This window comes from Manis pentadactyla, chromosome 9 (genome assembly GCF_030020395.1).
Source record: "Manis pentadactyla isolate mManPen7 chromosome 9, mManPen7.hap1, whole genome shotgun sequence".
Lineage (NCBI taxonomy): Eukaryota > Metazoa > Chordata > Mammalia > Pholidota > Manidae > Manis > Manis pentadactyla.
This window is the reverse complement of record NC_080027.1, coordinates 51,421,621-51,438,888: the sequence shown is the minus strand read 5'-3', so window position 1 is coordinate 51,438,888 and position 17,268 is coordinate 51,421,621. Positions and strand designations below refer to the sequence as shown.

Genomic DNA, 17,268 nt, shown 5'->3' with positions numbered 1-17,268 from the left:
CCAAAGTCTTCCTGGAGGAGTTTAAATCTTGATCATTAGAAAACATTGAGCAGAGATATTCATTCATTCTTGTAAACGTATTTGTTGTTTATTCAAACAACCAAACACCTACAGTATCCCTTCCATGTGCCATGCCAGTGCGTGCCCCAAGCCAGGACCGTGTAGCAGAGCAGTGAGTACCCTGCCACACCTCTGGCCTTACCATGGAGGTGTGCAGGGCTGACCACCCATTGCCCACATCTGTATCTCTTCACTGGGGCCTTCTCTGCCATGCACAGACCAGGCTGGATGTGTGAGAACTAACATGCCCCAGGAGCAGCCGTCAACAGTGACTGCTGGTAATTGGTGTAGGAATACTTGGCCCCCTCTTCCTAGTTTCATTTTGCTCACTTATAAAATGGGCCCAAGAGAGCATTTTAATAGGTCCCTGCCTCATGCGGTTGCTGTGGAGGAGAACAGAGGTAACGCAGGCTTCCTTATCTTTTCATCTGCTTTAACTCTCAGAGTGAAGGTGATGGGACATGCTGCAGTGCCTAGCCCAGAGACTGGGTACATGTTGTTGAATGCATCCTTTCACTGTTAGTCCCTAAGTGGGAAATGTGTTAAGAACATGGATTCTAGGGTCAAACTGCCGAACTTGGAATGTTGGCTCTACTATTTGCTAAATATTTGAACTTAGACAAGTTACTTAACCTCTTTGTACCTCTGTTTCCTCATATGTAAAATGGGTCATTAGTAGAACTTACCTAACAGAGTTCCTATGGGTTAAGTGACTTCATAAAAACAAAGTTCTTAGGAGTCCTTGCACATAGGATTCCCCATGTAAGAGGTTGCTAAGTAGATGGATTACAAGTTAGGATGGGAAGGGGGTTGGACTGAATATGGAGTAGCCAGATGGTGAGTGCCCACGAGGAGAACAGTGTCTTGTGCTTAGGGAAAAAGCACGGCAATTTGCTATAGACCTGGCTTTCCCAAAAATGCAGGAGAGCCTCTTCCTGGCCTAGGCACCTACTTTTGAAAGACTGGAAGGGAACAAGGGAGTTCAGACTAATGAACAAATAATAGCACCACTTATTAAGCACTTAAAACATGCCATGCATTATCTTATATTACTCTACAGCAGCCCAAAGAGGAAGATGACATAATTCCCATCTCAAAGATGAGGAAACTGAAGCTCAGAGATGTTAAGTCCCATGCCCAAAGTCACACAGCTGATAAATGGTTAGTCTGGAATTAAATTGAGGTCTGTCTCTGCCCTGAGGCCCTGCCCATTCTGCTCTATGTGACATCTTTCAATAAAAAATAAAGACACAAGGGCCAAGAGCAGAGCACTTGGGTTGTGCCTTGTTGCCCACCCATTCATAGAATCCGTGCCTTTGAGAATAGATTGTCTAAAGGCATTCTGTGAGATGAGAAAAAGAGCATCAAACCTCCTGAGCTGACATGCACAAGCAGTGGGCCAGGGTGTAAATATGTGTGCAAAGCCTACCAGGTCTCCTGAGTCATGAATCAGCCAGGTGGAGGCTACCTGTCACACAGTCTTAGCGGCGGTGATTTGCAGAAGTGCAGAGCTGACTTGAAGCCTGTGGGAGCCTTAGTTCTTTCCACAGAGGACAATTGGTCTTCATTGGCAGGACTTAGACCTCGAGGCCTTCAGTCAGCCCTCACTGGTTGCCTGGAGCACATCAGTGTTTCTGGCATCCTGTTTCTGTGTTGCAAAGAGAAGAAAGCTCCCTTCCTTCCCCTAGCCTTTCCTCCAGTTGGAGAGCTTCAGGTGAAGCAAAGCTTCCAAAAGGGCCTGAGCTGGGTCAAATGGGGCAGGAAGAAAGTTCCAGGCAAAGGGAGCAGTTAGTGCAAAGGCACTGTGGCATCATAGAGCTTGGCATGTTTGGGAATGTGACTTGAGCACAGAGTCCTAGAGAAGAGGCTGAGAAGCAAGCAGAGACCAGGACTTTCAACCCCATAGGCCAACAGCAACAGCAACAGAGGTGTGGGGTGGGAGCTGTTCTGTTCCTCTGACGTTTATGTAAACCTGGAGTCAGAGGATCTCAGGATCATAGGAGTTAGTATCTGAGACTCAGGGACTTCAGGGATCTCAAAAATCTTGAAATTTTGGGCTCATAATCAAAAATTCCTGGGCTCTCAGTCACAGGACTTTTGGATCATCAAGTTTCTGAGCTGGGTAGCACTCTAAACTCTCCAAGTCTTACACACAAAAAAGTTAGCACCAAAATTCCAGTTGGCCTCTGGCTTAACTGCCAGCAGCAACTGGACCTTCCCAGGTGCCTGCACATTCCTGGCCCTCCTGGAATCCCTTTGTGCGATGGGACACCAATGGAGCTTGCCTCCAGCTGGAATTTAACCCACTGTGAAGGGTTATCTGCCAGCATTTCTCAAGGCTTCAAGTTCTTGGTCTTGCCCTCCCTGGAAGCTCACAGGGAGGCCCTGCCCAGTGCTTCTGAGCTGGAGGGGCTGGACCTGGAACAGTGTCCACTCCACTCTGCCTGGACACAGATGACATTAATTAACCATCAGATTCTAGCTAAAAAGCATCAGAGTAGCAGGAGTATTTTACGCCCTTTAAGTGAAGGCACAGCATTTGGGCTGCTTCCCCACCACCTCCCATTACCAGGGTTTCCTCCTCACACAGCCTCAGGGAGTGCAAAGGCAAACTGGCCTTTTTCCAAGGTCATTTAGCCTGTAAAGACAACAATGTCTATCAGTCCATTATTCTCACTTTCATTTTCTGAATTATTCACAGTAGACCAATAGAGAGTTGGTGGAATAGACAGCCTGGAGCTCTGGCCCTGGAGGCTGGATTCTCTTCCTGGCTGTGCTGATTGCCAGGTTTCTCTTGGGCAAGTCTGGGGGTGTGAGGAGCAAGAGGGTGTGAGCATTCAGAAGCCCCTGCCTGGAGCTGAAGGGTACAGGCACATGGACATGTACCCCAGGCAGACCATGGTCAACACCCAGGTTTGTTCAGGCAGTCTTTTGTCCTTGGCCTCTTATTGGATTTCCTAGGGACAATTATACAGTGAATCCCGAAGGTGAGTAATAGGTACTGTAGGAAACCCTCACCCAACCAAACCTAGGCCCTCTTCCCTCATTTCTTGGTCTTGCTTGCTCAGGGATTTTTATCCCAGAGAAATTAGATTTTTGTGTGAATCCTCTGTCAGCCCTCCAGCCAAAAGGAAGCTGAGTTTGACAGTCTAACTCCTTCCCTTGGGTTCTAAGAATATAAAGTTGTAAAAACTGGATGCTTTCTTCCTGAACTGAACCAGTGATCATAGAGTGCTGTGAGGCCTGAGACACATGGCGCCCTTGGTAGGCTGTGGGGCACAGCATCCAATAGCTGATCTGAGTTTGCAGCCCTGCTCATTCCTTACCATCTGTGCACTTTCAGGTATGCCATTTAAAGTCTGATCTTGAGTTTTCTCCTCTGTCATTTGAAGATAACCATGTGTGGGATTAAGAACATGGACCTGAGCCAAGGTGCCCAGGTCTGCAGCCCAACCCTACCTCCTTCTAGCTCTGTGACACCAAGCAAATCCCCCCACCTCTCTGTGCTCTGATTGCCTATTCTGTGGAATGGGGATAACTGTACAACCTATGTTGAGTAGCATCATAGTCATTCAGAGTATTGAATGAGCAATATATGACACAGGTTTAGCACAGGCATCGGGTGAGCACTCAGTACATAAGCATTAGCTTTAATGCCATTGTTTACAGTGAGATTTCAATAACTTAAGAATGTAGAATACTGTATAAGACTTCATATGTATTTAGTATATAATTGCTGAATGGGGTGGATAGATGAAAAGCTGTGAGCATAGTGCCCATGACACAGTAAGTGGCGGAAATGTCCCCGGAGCTGCAGCCTTCACGCCCTGGGCATTGGGTCCTGTACTGGGGCTGACCAGGCTCATCGCCCATGACCTTGCATACCCATTGCCAACTCTGCACGTCTCTCCTCCAGTCAGAGTCAGCGGCATCAGGGTAGTAGCTTGAAATCAGCTATGGTGCTGGTATTTGCACCACAGACACTGGAAAATGTTATAAATTAGGTTTTTGTTCGTTGTTGTTATTGTTGAGACAGAGAGAGAGTTAAGTGCTGATTGGCGCCCGCACATCCCTGACTAGCCAGGGGATCACTTGAACCTCATCTGCCACAGTCATCTTCAGAAACCAGTTCTGACTATCTTGTTGCAGGACACAGGATCTTTGGGAAAGAGAGTGTTAGTGTATGTTGAGAGCCTGGTTTTGGTAACCCCACTAAGTGAGGAGTGCATATTTCTTGTGGGTTTTGTTGGTCACTAATGCCTGCCTATGATAAGAAAGAAGAAACTCAGAAAGAGGTGGCTGGGTCTTTTAGGTGTTAATTTGGTGGCTTTCTATAACTTACTAAGACTGAATTGATGCTTGGAGCTTCCCAGGAAGATTGTGACAGTGTGCCTGGACCTGTAGGCGTATTTTGTATGCCATCCGTGGGGCTCCTAGGTGGAGCCTTTCCCCAAGTCCTGAATGAGGAGAGCCATTTAAGGCCATTCCAACCTACTTCAGTACCAATTGACTTTGAAGAAGGGCGGCTATTAAAAGAGCTGGACAGCAGTGCAGCTGTTAAGTGTATTGGACAGAAGAATGAACCTCATGGAAGGCATTTGTAAACTTCCCAGGATATGAAAGCATGTCTGGAGTGATCTTAAAGGGAGACGAATGAACAAAAACAAGGCTGCCCCGGGCCTTGGGGGTCAGGCTGGTCTGTTCTTCTGAGATCCCAGCTGTCCGAGCCTGCCTCCCCATATGTATCAGGCTTGAGCCCAGAGCCCCCCTCCAGATTCTTCAGGGGGTGGGCATAGGGTGTCATCTATATTACTTTTCAGCCCCTCAGTGAGTGGTGACCAGCTAGGTTTGACGACCATTGCATCCTAATGAATAATCTCTCTTTTAAAGTGTGTTGACACATCATTTGTGTTTCCATGGCCCTAAATGGCTTTAGAGGAAAGCCAGTTAATCTGATCTGAGGAAGACCAGCTACTGTTCTCTTACAGAAATAAACAGAAATGTGCTGTGTTTTTAATCTTTAAATTAGCACCACTGGAAACTAGCAATTATTAGCACTTCTCAGGCGGGGTTCACACTCCCCTCCCAGGCAACTGGAGGGAGCAGGTGGCAACTCTAATCTAGTCTGGGATCTGGGGGATGAGACTGAGTTAGGAAGGAGGACAGGGATACTCTGGGGGTGGGCAGGCGAGACAAAAGCCTGTGCCCTAGGCAGAGGGCAGCTGGAGAGCTACAGGGACATCCAAAGCATCTGAAGATGAAGATGGCCACGCAGAAAAGTGAACACCAGTTGGAAAGTGAGGTCTACACCTGAAGGCAGCAGGCAGAGCCCATGGGTTTGGGAGAATGAAGGGAAAACTCTCCCCAGGCAGCCTTTTGGAGAAGCCTTTTTCAGATGGAGTCTGAGACCTCCTGTTAAGGGCTGGAACCACACATATTCAGAGGAGGTTCCTTTTTCCACCCTGTGACAAAGCCAGTCTTCATTTTTTAAGTTGCTGCCAGGCTTGGCTGCACATCAGTATCTCATGAGGAAATTCAGAGTCTCCATACATGAATTCAGTTTCCGGCCCCATCCCAGATCTACTGAATCAGACTCTGTGTGGGGGTGTGCCTGGAACCTGTGTTTGTAACAAGCTGATTCTTATGCAGGCCAGCTTATTATCCCAGAGAGGCAGGACATAGTGTAGAGGCAAAGAGTATGGACTCTAGACACAGTTCAGTGGGATTTAAATCCTGACTCCCCCACTTATTACCTGGGTCACATTGTATCTTAACAGCTTCATCTTCAAAATAGGATAATAGTATTAACTACATTATAGGATTTTTCAAAAGGCTTAAATGAGGCAATACATATAAAGTTCTTAGAATAATACCTAACACATCATTTTTATTATTATTATTTCTTTATTAAACATTAGCTAGTTAATGTAGAAATGCAGGGGTAAAGAGACTTAAGTTATCACACACACACACACACACAGACACATGCATCATCTACATGGGTCAAGGGTTGGAAATTCACATGCTTTCAAGGGCCAGGCAAGAGTGAATTAACTGGTGAGCCCATAGTGACTTGGGGAACATATGACTTCTTAGTCTGGGTTCTCCCAGCAGCTGACCCTGAGATGGGGGTTGAGGCCCAGTCAGTTGTCTGGTCAATGTCCCCAGGGAACAGTGGTGAAGGAATAGGACTGGGGCCGTGAGACAAGGCAGAGAAGAAAGTTAATGCTGGGGGCATGACAGATAAGGTACCGCTGTGAGCCTAGGCCCAGTCCAGCTGGGAACCACCTGGAGACTGTGTACAACCTGCCTCAGCTCTGTCCCCCGGAGGGGTAAGGAAGCTGGGATATGTTCAGTATAGAGGCACCACCAAGTGGGTGATATAAACCAGTCTCAAGTTCTGGAAACCAGGAGTCCAAGGTGAAGGTGCCATAGGGCTGTAATGGCAAATCTGTTCCACACCTCTCCTCTGTCCTCTATGGTTCACCAGCTGTCTTCAGTGCAGGTTGGTGTGGAGATGCATCACTCCAATCTGTACCTTTGTTGTCACAGAACATTCTCCTTGTGTGTCTGTCTTTATATGACCCTCTCCCTGGAAGGACACCAGCCATAGTGGATTAGGGCTCACCTCCAACTCCTCTGACCTTATCTTAGCTAACTACATCTGCAGCGATCCTATTTCTAAATAAGGCCTCATCCTGAGGTACTGGGGATTAGGACTTAGACATGTGAATTTGGTGGGGTGGGTGGGCACAATTCAGTCCATAACATGGGTATTCATCCCCCAACTCCTGCCCCAATTGGCTGTCAGTGGACGGTAACTCCCCAGCACTCCGGCTTACCCCCACACAGGCTGAGCACACTACCGTGGCGAGGGAAAGCCCTCGGGCAGAGAGGAGGGCACCAGCAGTGTGTGTGGGAAGCTGAGTGCCAGGGAACACCGGCAGGGCACCGTCAGTCAGGAGCAGTAAACGGCGGACAGGGCCTTCTGAGCGTGGGCTGCGTGCTACTGCGCAGATGGCGCTCCTGTGAAGCTGGCAGCCTGTTGCGCCTGTTAGATGCCTTCTACAGGGGCAGCTCCTACTCAGCTCCAGCCAGTTCTCACCAAATAGGAACACTTTGCCAGCCAAAGAAACACATCGCTGAACAGATGCAGCCCTGGAGTTGCCAGTTTAAAAGCTCTGCCATAGTACATGCTCAGATTTCCACGGTGGGGTCTCCATCATTAAGAGCTATGCAAGGTTTCACAAAGTCACTATGGACATTTTGAAATGGATAGTTCTTTCTTGTGGAGGGCTGTTCTGGGCGTTCCAGAGTATTTAGCAGCACCCGTGCCTGAGAGCACCCTCCCAGGGTGTAACAACCAAAGCTGTCTCAAGACATTGTCAAATTAGGCTGGGAGTGTGGCAAAATCACCCCCCAGTTAAGAACCACTGGGCTATAGGAAAGGAACAGAACTAGGCTACAGGAAAGGAATAGGGCTAGCTTGGAGCTTCAGCCCCTCCATCTTCCCCCCAAATGAACCAGGCACTCTCCCTTTCTTCTCTCGCCCTGTCTCCCCCTTTCCCTCTCCCTCTCTCCCAAGGGAGTACATCCATGCCTTGTAAACATCCAGTAGAATGAAAGCTAGTAAGGACTGTGTTGTTCACACCTCTTGCCACAACAGCTAGGTCAGTTCCTAGCACATAGTGAGCGTTCAGTATCTGTGGAATGAATGAATGGGTGGCCCCTCCCTTCACTCCTACTTCCCCCAGACCTAGAGCAGACAGGGAAAAGGATCATCTGAGGGGCTCCGCAGCAAGCCTGGGCAGGCCCTTTCCCAGGGATGCTGGCGCAGCTTTCTCTGGAACAGGGAAGCTCCATAGGTTGTCAGTTTCCTGATCCTTTGTTTTCCTTTATGCAGGAGATAAAGAGTATCTCGTTAAGCATTAAATCAGATTAATACCTATTGGTACCGGACATCTCCTGCTCATCCTGCTCAGCCTACATTTTATTTCTTTCGGGATGACCCAGTGGAGCTGACTGCTTTTTATGGGAGTGTCCAGGGGCATTGATAGGGAAGGAAGGAAGGGCTCTGTTTGCCTGTCACCTCCCAAGAGGCAAATGGGGTTTCACCAGCACAGCTTCCAGGAGTGCTGATTCTCAGAGGCCGTTCAGATGCTGGCTGAGTGGGAATTTATGAACTGCAGGAGTGGGCTGGAGGAGCAGCACTAGCAGGGGGACACCTGGCTGCATGCGGGGTGCAAATTGTACTTCTCTGTCAATGCTGGCCATCGACAGCTCTACCATTGATTCTAAATCTGGCAAAGTCACATAGAGAAGACTCCCTACCTCCTCCTTCCCTAAGACATTAAAACAAACATGAAATACAGGCTTACATTTCTTTCCACAGTATACTCTGTCTTGCTCTACCAAGACTCTTGATTAAAAATTATTTATAGATATTTCAAAAAATAATTAAAGGCAGATTGTGTAGGAAAGAAAAGGCAACAGGCAATGTAGCTTTTAGACTAGAACTTGAAGATCAAAACTTTAGCAAAGGTAGAAAAGCAAAAACACTGACATAACCCTGTGATTAGTCATTATATTTGTCTCTGAGCCTCCTGGCAGCCTTAGCAAAAAGGTAAATATGATAGGTTATGTGTTTGGGTTTAGGTATAAAGAAAACACAGGTTCTTCATATGATTTTTGAGCTAAGTTATAAAGTATATTTATAGATATTTATGAAATACAGGCAGTATCTTAGACAACAGTTTGCTAGCAAATGAAAAATTACTTTTGAGATAGTTCTTTCTCTTTGACAAGTGGCAAAGGTTGAAGGAAAACATGAAAACCTAATTAGGCAAAGACACTTTGCAAAGATTAAGCTAGTGTTATCCAGGGTCTTTCAGGTTTTTAAAAAATTTTTATGGCAGTCATTTGGGTATGGGTAAGGGAATCCTCTCTTTTAATCAGTAGCCAGTGTTTGCAATGTAGCTGGCTGAGAATGAAATTTTTCCCTAGCTGGTCCATCAGAAACCTTTATTCTGATTCACTATCAACAGAGCTCAGAAGTATGAAGGGAGAAGCAGCTCCTCCAAGAATCAAAGCCTTTTCATCTCTTGCTGCCACCTTCTAAGCTGGTTCTTCTGTGTCTGGCTTCATTTCCTGTGCATCAGAAGTGCACGGTCTTATTTTAACCCTATACCAGAACAAGAGATCCTGTTCTGTTAGCGTTCATGTATAACAAACCACCCCAGAGGTTAGTTGCTTTAAAGCAGCAACCATTCATCAGCTCACAGTTCTGCATTAAGGGCTGGGACCACAGTTCTGCAATAAGGGCAGCTGGTCTCTGCTCTCTGAGGTGACAGCTGGGCTCCCCACTGGGTTTGCAATCATCTGCTGGCTGGAGGATCCAAAATGGCCTCACTCACATGTCTGGAACCTCAGTGGGCCTCCCTGGGCCTCTCATCCTCAAGGAGGCTGGCTCAGGCTTCGTTCCTTAAGGTAGCAAGGAATGAAAGCAGAGCTGCAAGACTGCTGAGGGCCTCAGCCTGGAACTTGCAGAGGGTCCTCACTGCTGCTCCTGTTGTCACATGCTGGTCCTGTTGTCACATGGGCATGTCACATGCCCAAATGCAGTGTGGGTAGCTGCACAAGGACGTGAATTCAGAGAAGATTCCTGGGGATCATGTGGTGGCAATCATCCACAGCCCTGTCCCATCACTAACCTCAGGAACAGTGGTCCCCATAGGAAGTGATTCTCACCTGAGGGGTGGGGAGGAGAGGAATGTCCTTTTGAAAGCAGGTAGATGGAGGTAATTTGGTGCCAGCCCAGTTCACATACCAAATTCTGTTCACTCAGCACTCAACTACCATCAAAAGCCCAAATATCAGACTTTATGAGCCCTACTTATAATTTTCAAAAGGAATATATGAAAGATGGACCTTCCAAGTGATGAAAGAGTAAATGTTTTAAGAGGCCTCTTGGCAACCATGCTCGGAGTCCTTGTAAGTGTGGGGCACGTTGAGTTGTGCCACTCTATGGCTGACTTCCTGACATTTGTGACACAGTGGCATCCCCAGACCTCCCAGACAGCTGGGTGATTGGAGAGCACGATGTCATTGTCATCAGCTATAGTGAGATATACAGCATGCTAGTGGCAGCCCAAAAGTCAGCTGAATTTTCTCTAGGCTGGAATGAGAATGCCTGACAGGACCCACCGACCCTCGCTCTGGACAAGGGTCACACTGTTTAAAAGGATAACTTGAATGACAACAAAGCGCATGTGCTCATCACTTGTGTAGGAGCTGCAAGGGCTGCAAGAGCTGCAAAGTTGCAAGGGCTAGATCACAAAGACCCTGGATAACAGAATCAGCGGTAAAAACATTTTGATTTCGGGAAAGCAGCATCAATCTTTAAACATAAGATCCTCTATTTTGGCTCAGAGAGTGTATATGCACATGCACACACACACACATGTGTCCATGGAGAAGAGGGGTGAAGGAGGCCTGACTTAGCAGCACCATGCCAAAAAGAACCTGTAGGTATTTCCAGTAAGCTCAATTTGAGTTAAAAGTAGGCAAAGTAAATGTGACCTTTAACTATGTGAATAGAGGCATAGATGCTAGAATAAGGGAGGTGATTTGTCCCCTCTATTCTCTTTAGCCCAATTTGTACCAGAAGCATTAGGCCAATTTCTGGGTGAGTAACTTAAAAGAATCAGAGGAAAAATAATATACTTAAAGGTTCAACGTGACAAAAGAGCTTAACCTCACGAGATATGAGGAAATAGAAGGAGGAACTGAAGACACTTGACCTAGAGAAATCCTCAGCAAGGGCTGAAGGGTGCTTTTCAACTCTAAATGGTCATCATGTGGAAGAGGGATTTGATCTGCCCTCTATGGCCCCAAACTAAGTATTGGATCAGTAAGTGGAAGGTTGAGAGACTCTAGCATTTAGAGAGCAAAAGAAAAAAGAACACCTAATAGTTGGAGTGGCCTAATAAGGAATGGACTGCATAGAGCTCCCAGTCAGTGCAGGGGCTGGGCGATCACTCATCAGGATAGACAGAAGGGATGCATGCTTTAGATGGGTGATTGGTTCAAAGCAAACTTTAAAATCCTGTCCAACTAACTCTGGGGTCTTTGGAATCCATAGGGACTTGCCCAGAGTCACAGAGCAAGTTAGTAGCTCTCCAGTATCAGATGCCCAGTTTCCTCACCTTGATGATAAGTTAAGCTGGGATGCAAAAAGCAGCCTAGGGACCATGTTCTACCCATCCATCCAGACCTATTTGTTAGGTCAGCATCATTGTGAAAAGTCAGTGTCTGCAGAAGAGCATGCCATTTCTGGCCATGGCCACCGTGCTCTGTTGTCTTCCCTGGGCATGAGGCCCCTCACATGTTTGTACTTCCGGCTTGGCCCCCATGGCCTGGCTGCTGCAGATGTCTAACTAGGAGCAGGGCAGAGCATGAGGAGGTGGTCCTGGACCAAAGAATGTTTTGTCAGCCAGACGTAGGTTTCTAGGGATGGTCAGCCCTCACTTCTTTTACAACTCCCATGGTAACAGAAAACATGAGGAAGGATGGAGGGAAGGACAGAAGGGAGCTTTTTTTCTTTTTTTGAGCATCAGTGTATTATGACCTTTCCACACATTAATCCCATTTATCCTTTAACAACCATATTAGTTTCCCAGGACTAATGTAACAAAGCGCCATGGACTGAATGGCCTAGAACAATAAAAACTTATTGTCTCACAGTTCTGGAGTTCAAAATCAGGTGTCAGCTGGGCCATGCTCCCTCTGAAGGTGGTAGGAAGATCTGCTCCAGGCCTCTCCCCTACCTCCTGGTATTGTCACATGTCCCTTGGCTTGTAGATGGCCATCTTCTATTTATGTCTCCTCACGTGTCTGCCTTCTGTGCGTCTGTCTCTGTGTCCAAATTTCCTCCTTTTATAGGAACACTAGTCATGTTGGCTTAGTGCCTAGTGACCTTCACTTGGTTAAATCTGCAAAGACTCTATTTCTGAATAAGGCATATCCGAGGTACTGGAACTTAGATGTTAGCATATCTTTTGGGGGACACAGGTCAACCCATAACAGCCCACCCTTTGGCTCCCCAAAATCCATGTCCTTCCCACATGCAAAATACATCTACCCATTGAACATCTTCATGGACATCAACAGCTAGTTTGGTAACAGGCCCAGGATCGTGATGCTAATACACGGAAACCAGACTTAAAGTGCAGTGGTGCTGACTCCAAGTGCTGTCCTCGTTCTATCACACTGTGCCGCTGCCATGGGCACGCCTGCCACGTGCCTCATGCCCTTTTCTCACACTTAGTGGACTGCGTGGCTTTCTCATGCTTAGTGGACTGGTCAAGCCCAGACTGGGTGCCAAGGGACATGGAGCTCCTACCACCCTCTGAGAAGAGCAAGGCTCAGGGGTCTGACCCAGGGCCTGGGTGTGAGAAGATGGGAGGATGGGTGATGGAAGGGGCGGGTCCTGGAGAAAAGAGGCAAAGCATGGAAATCAAGCCCCGGGGAAGTGCTATGGCTGCAGGTGGGAGAATGTGGCCCACTCAGATCATTTATCTGGAGGAGGGGCCCTCACAGGCTGTTGCCTGAGCTGCTGTGGAAAACACAGTGAATGTGGCTGCTATGCCCAGCCTAGCTGAGAGCTGAGGGGCTACAGCTGAAGCCCTGTCTGTTGCCACAGGCCCTGTGTCCAGTTAGGAAGAAACAGGGGAGTTAGAGGCTTAGCTGGGCAATAGACCAAGGCTGAGAACTCACACAGCACGACTCCCGACCATCCACTTCCTGGGAAGATGGGGATCCAGGCAGGAGTGGGTCCAAGTGGAGCTTCCCTTAGGGATCAGGGGAGGACTGGTGGGAGGCACTGGGGAAGGAGGCTGAGCTAATGGGAAGAGCATGGCTTTTGAAGTCATTAGATCCAGCCCTAAAGCAGACTGTGCCACTCACAAGCTATGTGGCATTAGAAAATTTGATAAACCCTATGAGCCCCATTTTCCCATGGGCTTGTCATGAAGATTAAACAGACAGTATGTGTGAGGCATGCAACCCTGCACAACTTGCTGAGCTCAATAAATGTTTTTGCCACCATTTTCCCCTTCAAAGTTGAGCTGCACTGGCCATCCTGGGGAGCACTAAGACCTGGGGAGGAGAATGGACCCTCTACTCTCCCTCTGAGGCTCACTTCACCCTCAAAGCGTAAATGTCTTGATTTGGCTAACCATGCATTTTCTCCCTCACAGAGGAACTGAAGGAGAAGCTGACAGAGTATGTGGACAAGGTGAATGGCCAGAAGCCGGGCTTCATCAAAGTCGTGCGACACAGCAAGCAGGAAGGCCTCATCCGCTCCAGGGTCAGCGGCTGGAGGGCAGCCACTGCCCCCGTAGTGGCTCTCTTTGATGCCCATGTGGAGTTCAATGTGGGCTGGTAAGTGCCCACCAGGAGAGGAGGATGACTCCCAGTGTGACCCGGGGGGTCTGGCCCAGCTGGATGCAAAGCATGCTGGGATCCCAGTCGTGGTGGGGAAAGGAGAGAATTCTGGGGGCAGGTGAGGTCTGGGTGTGTGGGTGATCTAAGCAACAGGGCTGGCCCTCAGGTTGGGTAGAGTCAGGGTCATCAACACGTCAGCGCACAGTGTCTAAAGGGTGACATCAGGTGTGACTCCAGCAAGCACGGTCCTCTAGGAGACATAATCTAGGAGAGGGGTAAATGCTAAAGGCAAAGCTGAGCAGGCCAACCAAGTTAAGGGCAGGGGAACGGGACCAGACTTGAGCCAGAAGCAGTCATGCAGACAGAGCCAAGACCAAGTGGGCAGAGGGAGCAATGGTGGCTTGATGTTCTTTTTTTTTCTTAAAGATGTATTTCCTAAAAATGAGGACATTCTCTTACAGAGCCACAATAATATTTCAAATTCAAAAATTAACAATTTTTTCATGAATCTGATATCCAGTCCATATTCATATTTCCCCAATTACCTCCAAAATTTTTTTTATCACTGTTCATTTTCTTCCCTGAACCTTTCAAGTCAGTGTTCATGCGTTGCAATAATGTTGTAGCCTAAAGTGTCTTTTACTTTTATTCCAGAATCCAGAACAGTTAACTCACATTTTTTCTGTGATGTTACTTTTTTTTTTTTTGATGAGACTTTAGTTTACTAAAGTTAAAAAAAAAATTCTAGATGTTTGCTTTGTCATTGTTCTGGGAAACACTTGTAGAATTTCTATTTCCTTCCACAGGCAGATTGGGAATTCTTTTTTTTTGAGAGGGCATCTCTCATATTTATTGATCAAATGGTTGTTAACAACAATAAAATTTTGTATAGGGGACTCAGTGCACAATCATTAACCAACCCCAGTTGACTTGATATTTTTGAGGGGCCCTGGGCTTCTGCAGATGTCAGGCCAGAGGTAGCACAGAATCTCACATTCTTTGTGCTGGTGAACTAGGTCTTAGAAAACCTTTCTTTCTCTGGTCAGGGATGCTGGGTGGAGTAGAGAACAGACACAAGGCCTCAGTGGCTACCGCCAAGCAGGGATGGGGACATGTCTCCAGGCCGGAGGGCATGCTATAGTCTGCTCTGCGTGGCTTTGCAGAGAGCCTGGGCATAGAGGCCCAGCTGCTGGGGGTCGCTGAGTGTCCTGTCCTCCTACTCATCCCGGGCCCCGGGTGCCTCCTCTGCCTCCCTGGTGTGGGGTGAGGAGGGCCTTTTAGCAGCAGGGAGCAGCAAGGCAAGCACACAGCAGGACTGGATTTGGGCATGCTTTTTTATAACAGGCTCAATTTAAGGCTGCAACACAGCCATTTTTTATAGTTGAAGTCCCTGCTTGCCATTTGTAACTATTTAAAAAGCATTTTCACTGGATTTATGGCCAGGAGAGGAGAGGGACACTTACTTTTTCAAGCTGATTTGAATAAACAATTATGCAGCAAATACATTATTAACAAAAAACTCATCATTCCTGCCTGCAAACACTACTCACCCCTGTGGGCCTCCTGGCTCCCCAGAAGCCTCACCCCTGGCACTCCTTGGGCCACGGGGACTGCACAGGGTGGGGATGGCATGTCTGGAAGGATCAAAGCAGCCCTGAATGCCCGGTAGAAGTAAGTTCGGTCACACTCTTCATCTCTGCCATCCTCATCTCCTTTGCCTCCTTGTTGATCACTTGAACAAAGCCCAAGTTGAAAGCCTGCCATGGAAGCTCAGATCTGTTCCTTTCTTGGTTCTTAAGTCTTGATTTTTTTTTTTCCAGTGGAAAGAGGGAAAGCAAGCAGACACAAGGGTCTAAGGCACTGAGAATCTCTCAACTCAGCCCAGGATATGCTGAAGGAGTGGTCAGGCCTCTTGAGAACCCACAAGTGCGGGGGATGGAGGTTGAACAGGTGCTTCTCCCAGGAGGCAGAGCAGCACTCCCCGGGGGAGGTGGCCTGGTGGTTTTCCCTGTTTCTGCAGGGGAAGGAGCTTTAGGAGTTGCCCATCTGGTATGTATCTGTGTTGGAAGCAGTTACCCCTCTCTCCCTCCCTCCTGCTCAGGGCTGAACCTGTACTCACACGCATAAAGGAGAACCGGAAGCGGATCATCTCGCCATCCTTTGACAACATCAAATATGACAACTTTGAGATAGAAGAGTACCCGCTGGCTGCCCAGGGCTTTGACTGGGAGCTGTGGTGCCGCTACCTAAACCCCCCCAAGGCCTGGTGGAAGCTGGAGAACTCCACGGCCCCGATCAGGTAATGCATCCTTACCCACGAGTCTGCCTTTTCTTCCAGTCAGGGACTCCCCTCTCAGCCCAACCCTTCTTCCTCAAACTGCAGCCCCACTATGGGACGGGGGGCAGGAGGTGGTGGAGAGGAATTGAAAATGATCTTCCATCACTACTTACAGGCTCTGATGACCCCTTCTGCAGCCATGGCACCCAGAATGCATTCAGAGACTCAAAGTCACTCATTTCAACACATCACTATGGGACACCTGCTGGGTGCCATTACCTGTGCTGGGTGCTGGGAATCCAGAGGGAATAAGAGTCAGTTCCTGCCTCCGCAAAGCCTGGAATCTAGTGAAGACAGACAAAATAATTGGAATAACGAGTTATTCCACCATGCTGGTGGAAAGTGGGCAGAATCCTTTTCAGACTGTAGCATTTGCACTTGTTTTTAAGAGCACGTAAGAAATTGCAAAGTTGGAGCAGGGCACCCATAGTCCGAGGAGCAGAGTGAGTTCAAGGACACAGAGGAGGTCCGGATGGACTGGAAGGCGGACTGTGAGGGCCCCCCAGGCAGTGAGGCTGGAGGGGCAGAGAGGCAAGGCCTGACCCCCCGGCACCTTGTGTCCCTTACTGATGTTTAAGCTGACGCTGTTTGACTCAGACAAAAGTGGCTCCACTTTTGTGGAAATATGTCTCTGAGCGAAGTTCCCTAGTCAGTCTGAGCACCTGATTCTGTTAGGTGTGTTTCAAGGATCCCAGACTCTGACAGTCTTTGCTGCTACCTTCACAGACACTGAATGACACTCCTGTGCAGCCTCTGTTTTATGTGTCAGGAATCCTGAAATAGCCATTCCCACCAGCCCTTATTTCTATCTGGTTAATCACAGATCAGGTGCCTTTATGCTCTCTGCAAAGTCCTGCCCATTAAATACACAGATGGCACCAGAAGGTAGCCTAGGGGACAGTTCCTGAAGTGAAAGAAGAGATTAGAAACTGATGTTGCTTTGTATTTACATAAAGGAGAAAGATTATAAAAAATTAAATTGAAAGTAGGTGATTATTATCTAAGATCACATTTTTTTCTTGCTAGAAGAAAAATCTGTTTTCCTATTTAAAACAGAATGGAAGAGAACTCCACCTAGCTTTCCTGTGGTTGTCTGTGTTACCTATCTGTTAGGCTTCTGCCACAATTTTGTGTTGTTAAATATTTGTTTAGAGGGCCCTGTGTGTGAGGGCCTTTTACACACGTTCTCATTTGCTCCTCACCATAACTTGGTGACAGCTCGTGTGTCCTCCCTGTTTTATAAGATGAGGAAGGTAAGAATGACAGAAGCGAATGGCTGCCAGAGGCTCTGGGCAGTGGATCCAAGGCCAGGTTAGTGAGGTCCCACTCCTGGTTGCCACCCCTGCTCACGCACTGGTGAGCTGAGAACCAGTGCAGCTGAATTCTGCCCCCATGTCTGTTGGTTGCTATTAGAGGGAAGTAGGCCA

At 47.8% G+C, this 17,268-nt stretch overlaps 1 protein-coding gene across 4 annotated transcripts in view; it reads left to right on the top strand.

Annotated features, from left to right (window-relative positions):
* Nucleotides 1-17,268, top strand: part of GALNT18 (polypeptide N-acetylgalactosaminyltransferase 18) — a 312,633-nt gene that overhangs the window by 209,708 nt on the left and 85,657 nt on the right. For all 4 annotated transcript variants that reach the window (XM_036918017.2, XM_036918018.2, XM_036918020.2 and 1 more), the window contains exons 4-5: nucleotides 13,317-13,500; nucleotides 15,605-15,802. In XM_036918017.2, coding sequence (XP_036773912.1) covers nucleotides 13,317-13,500; nucleotides 15,605-15,802 — 382 coding nt within the window. The remainder of the gene's footprint in view (nucleotides 1-13,316; nucleotides 13,501-15,604; nucleotides 15,803-17,268) is intronic.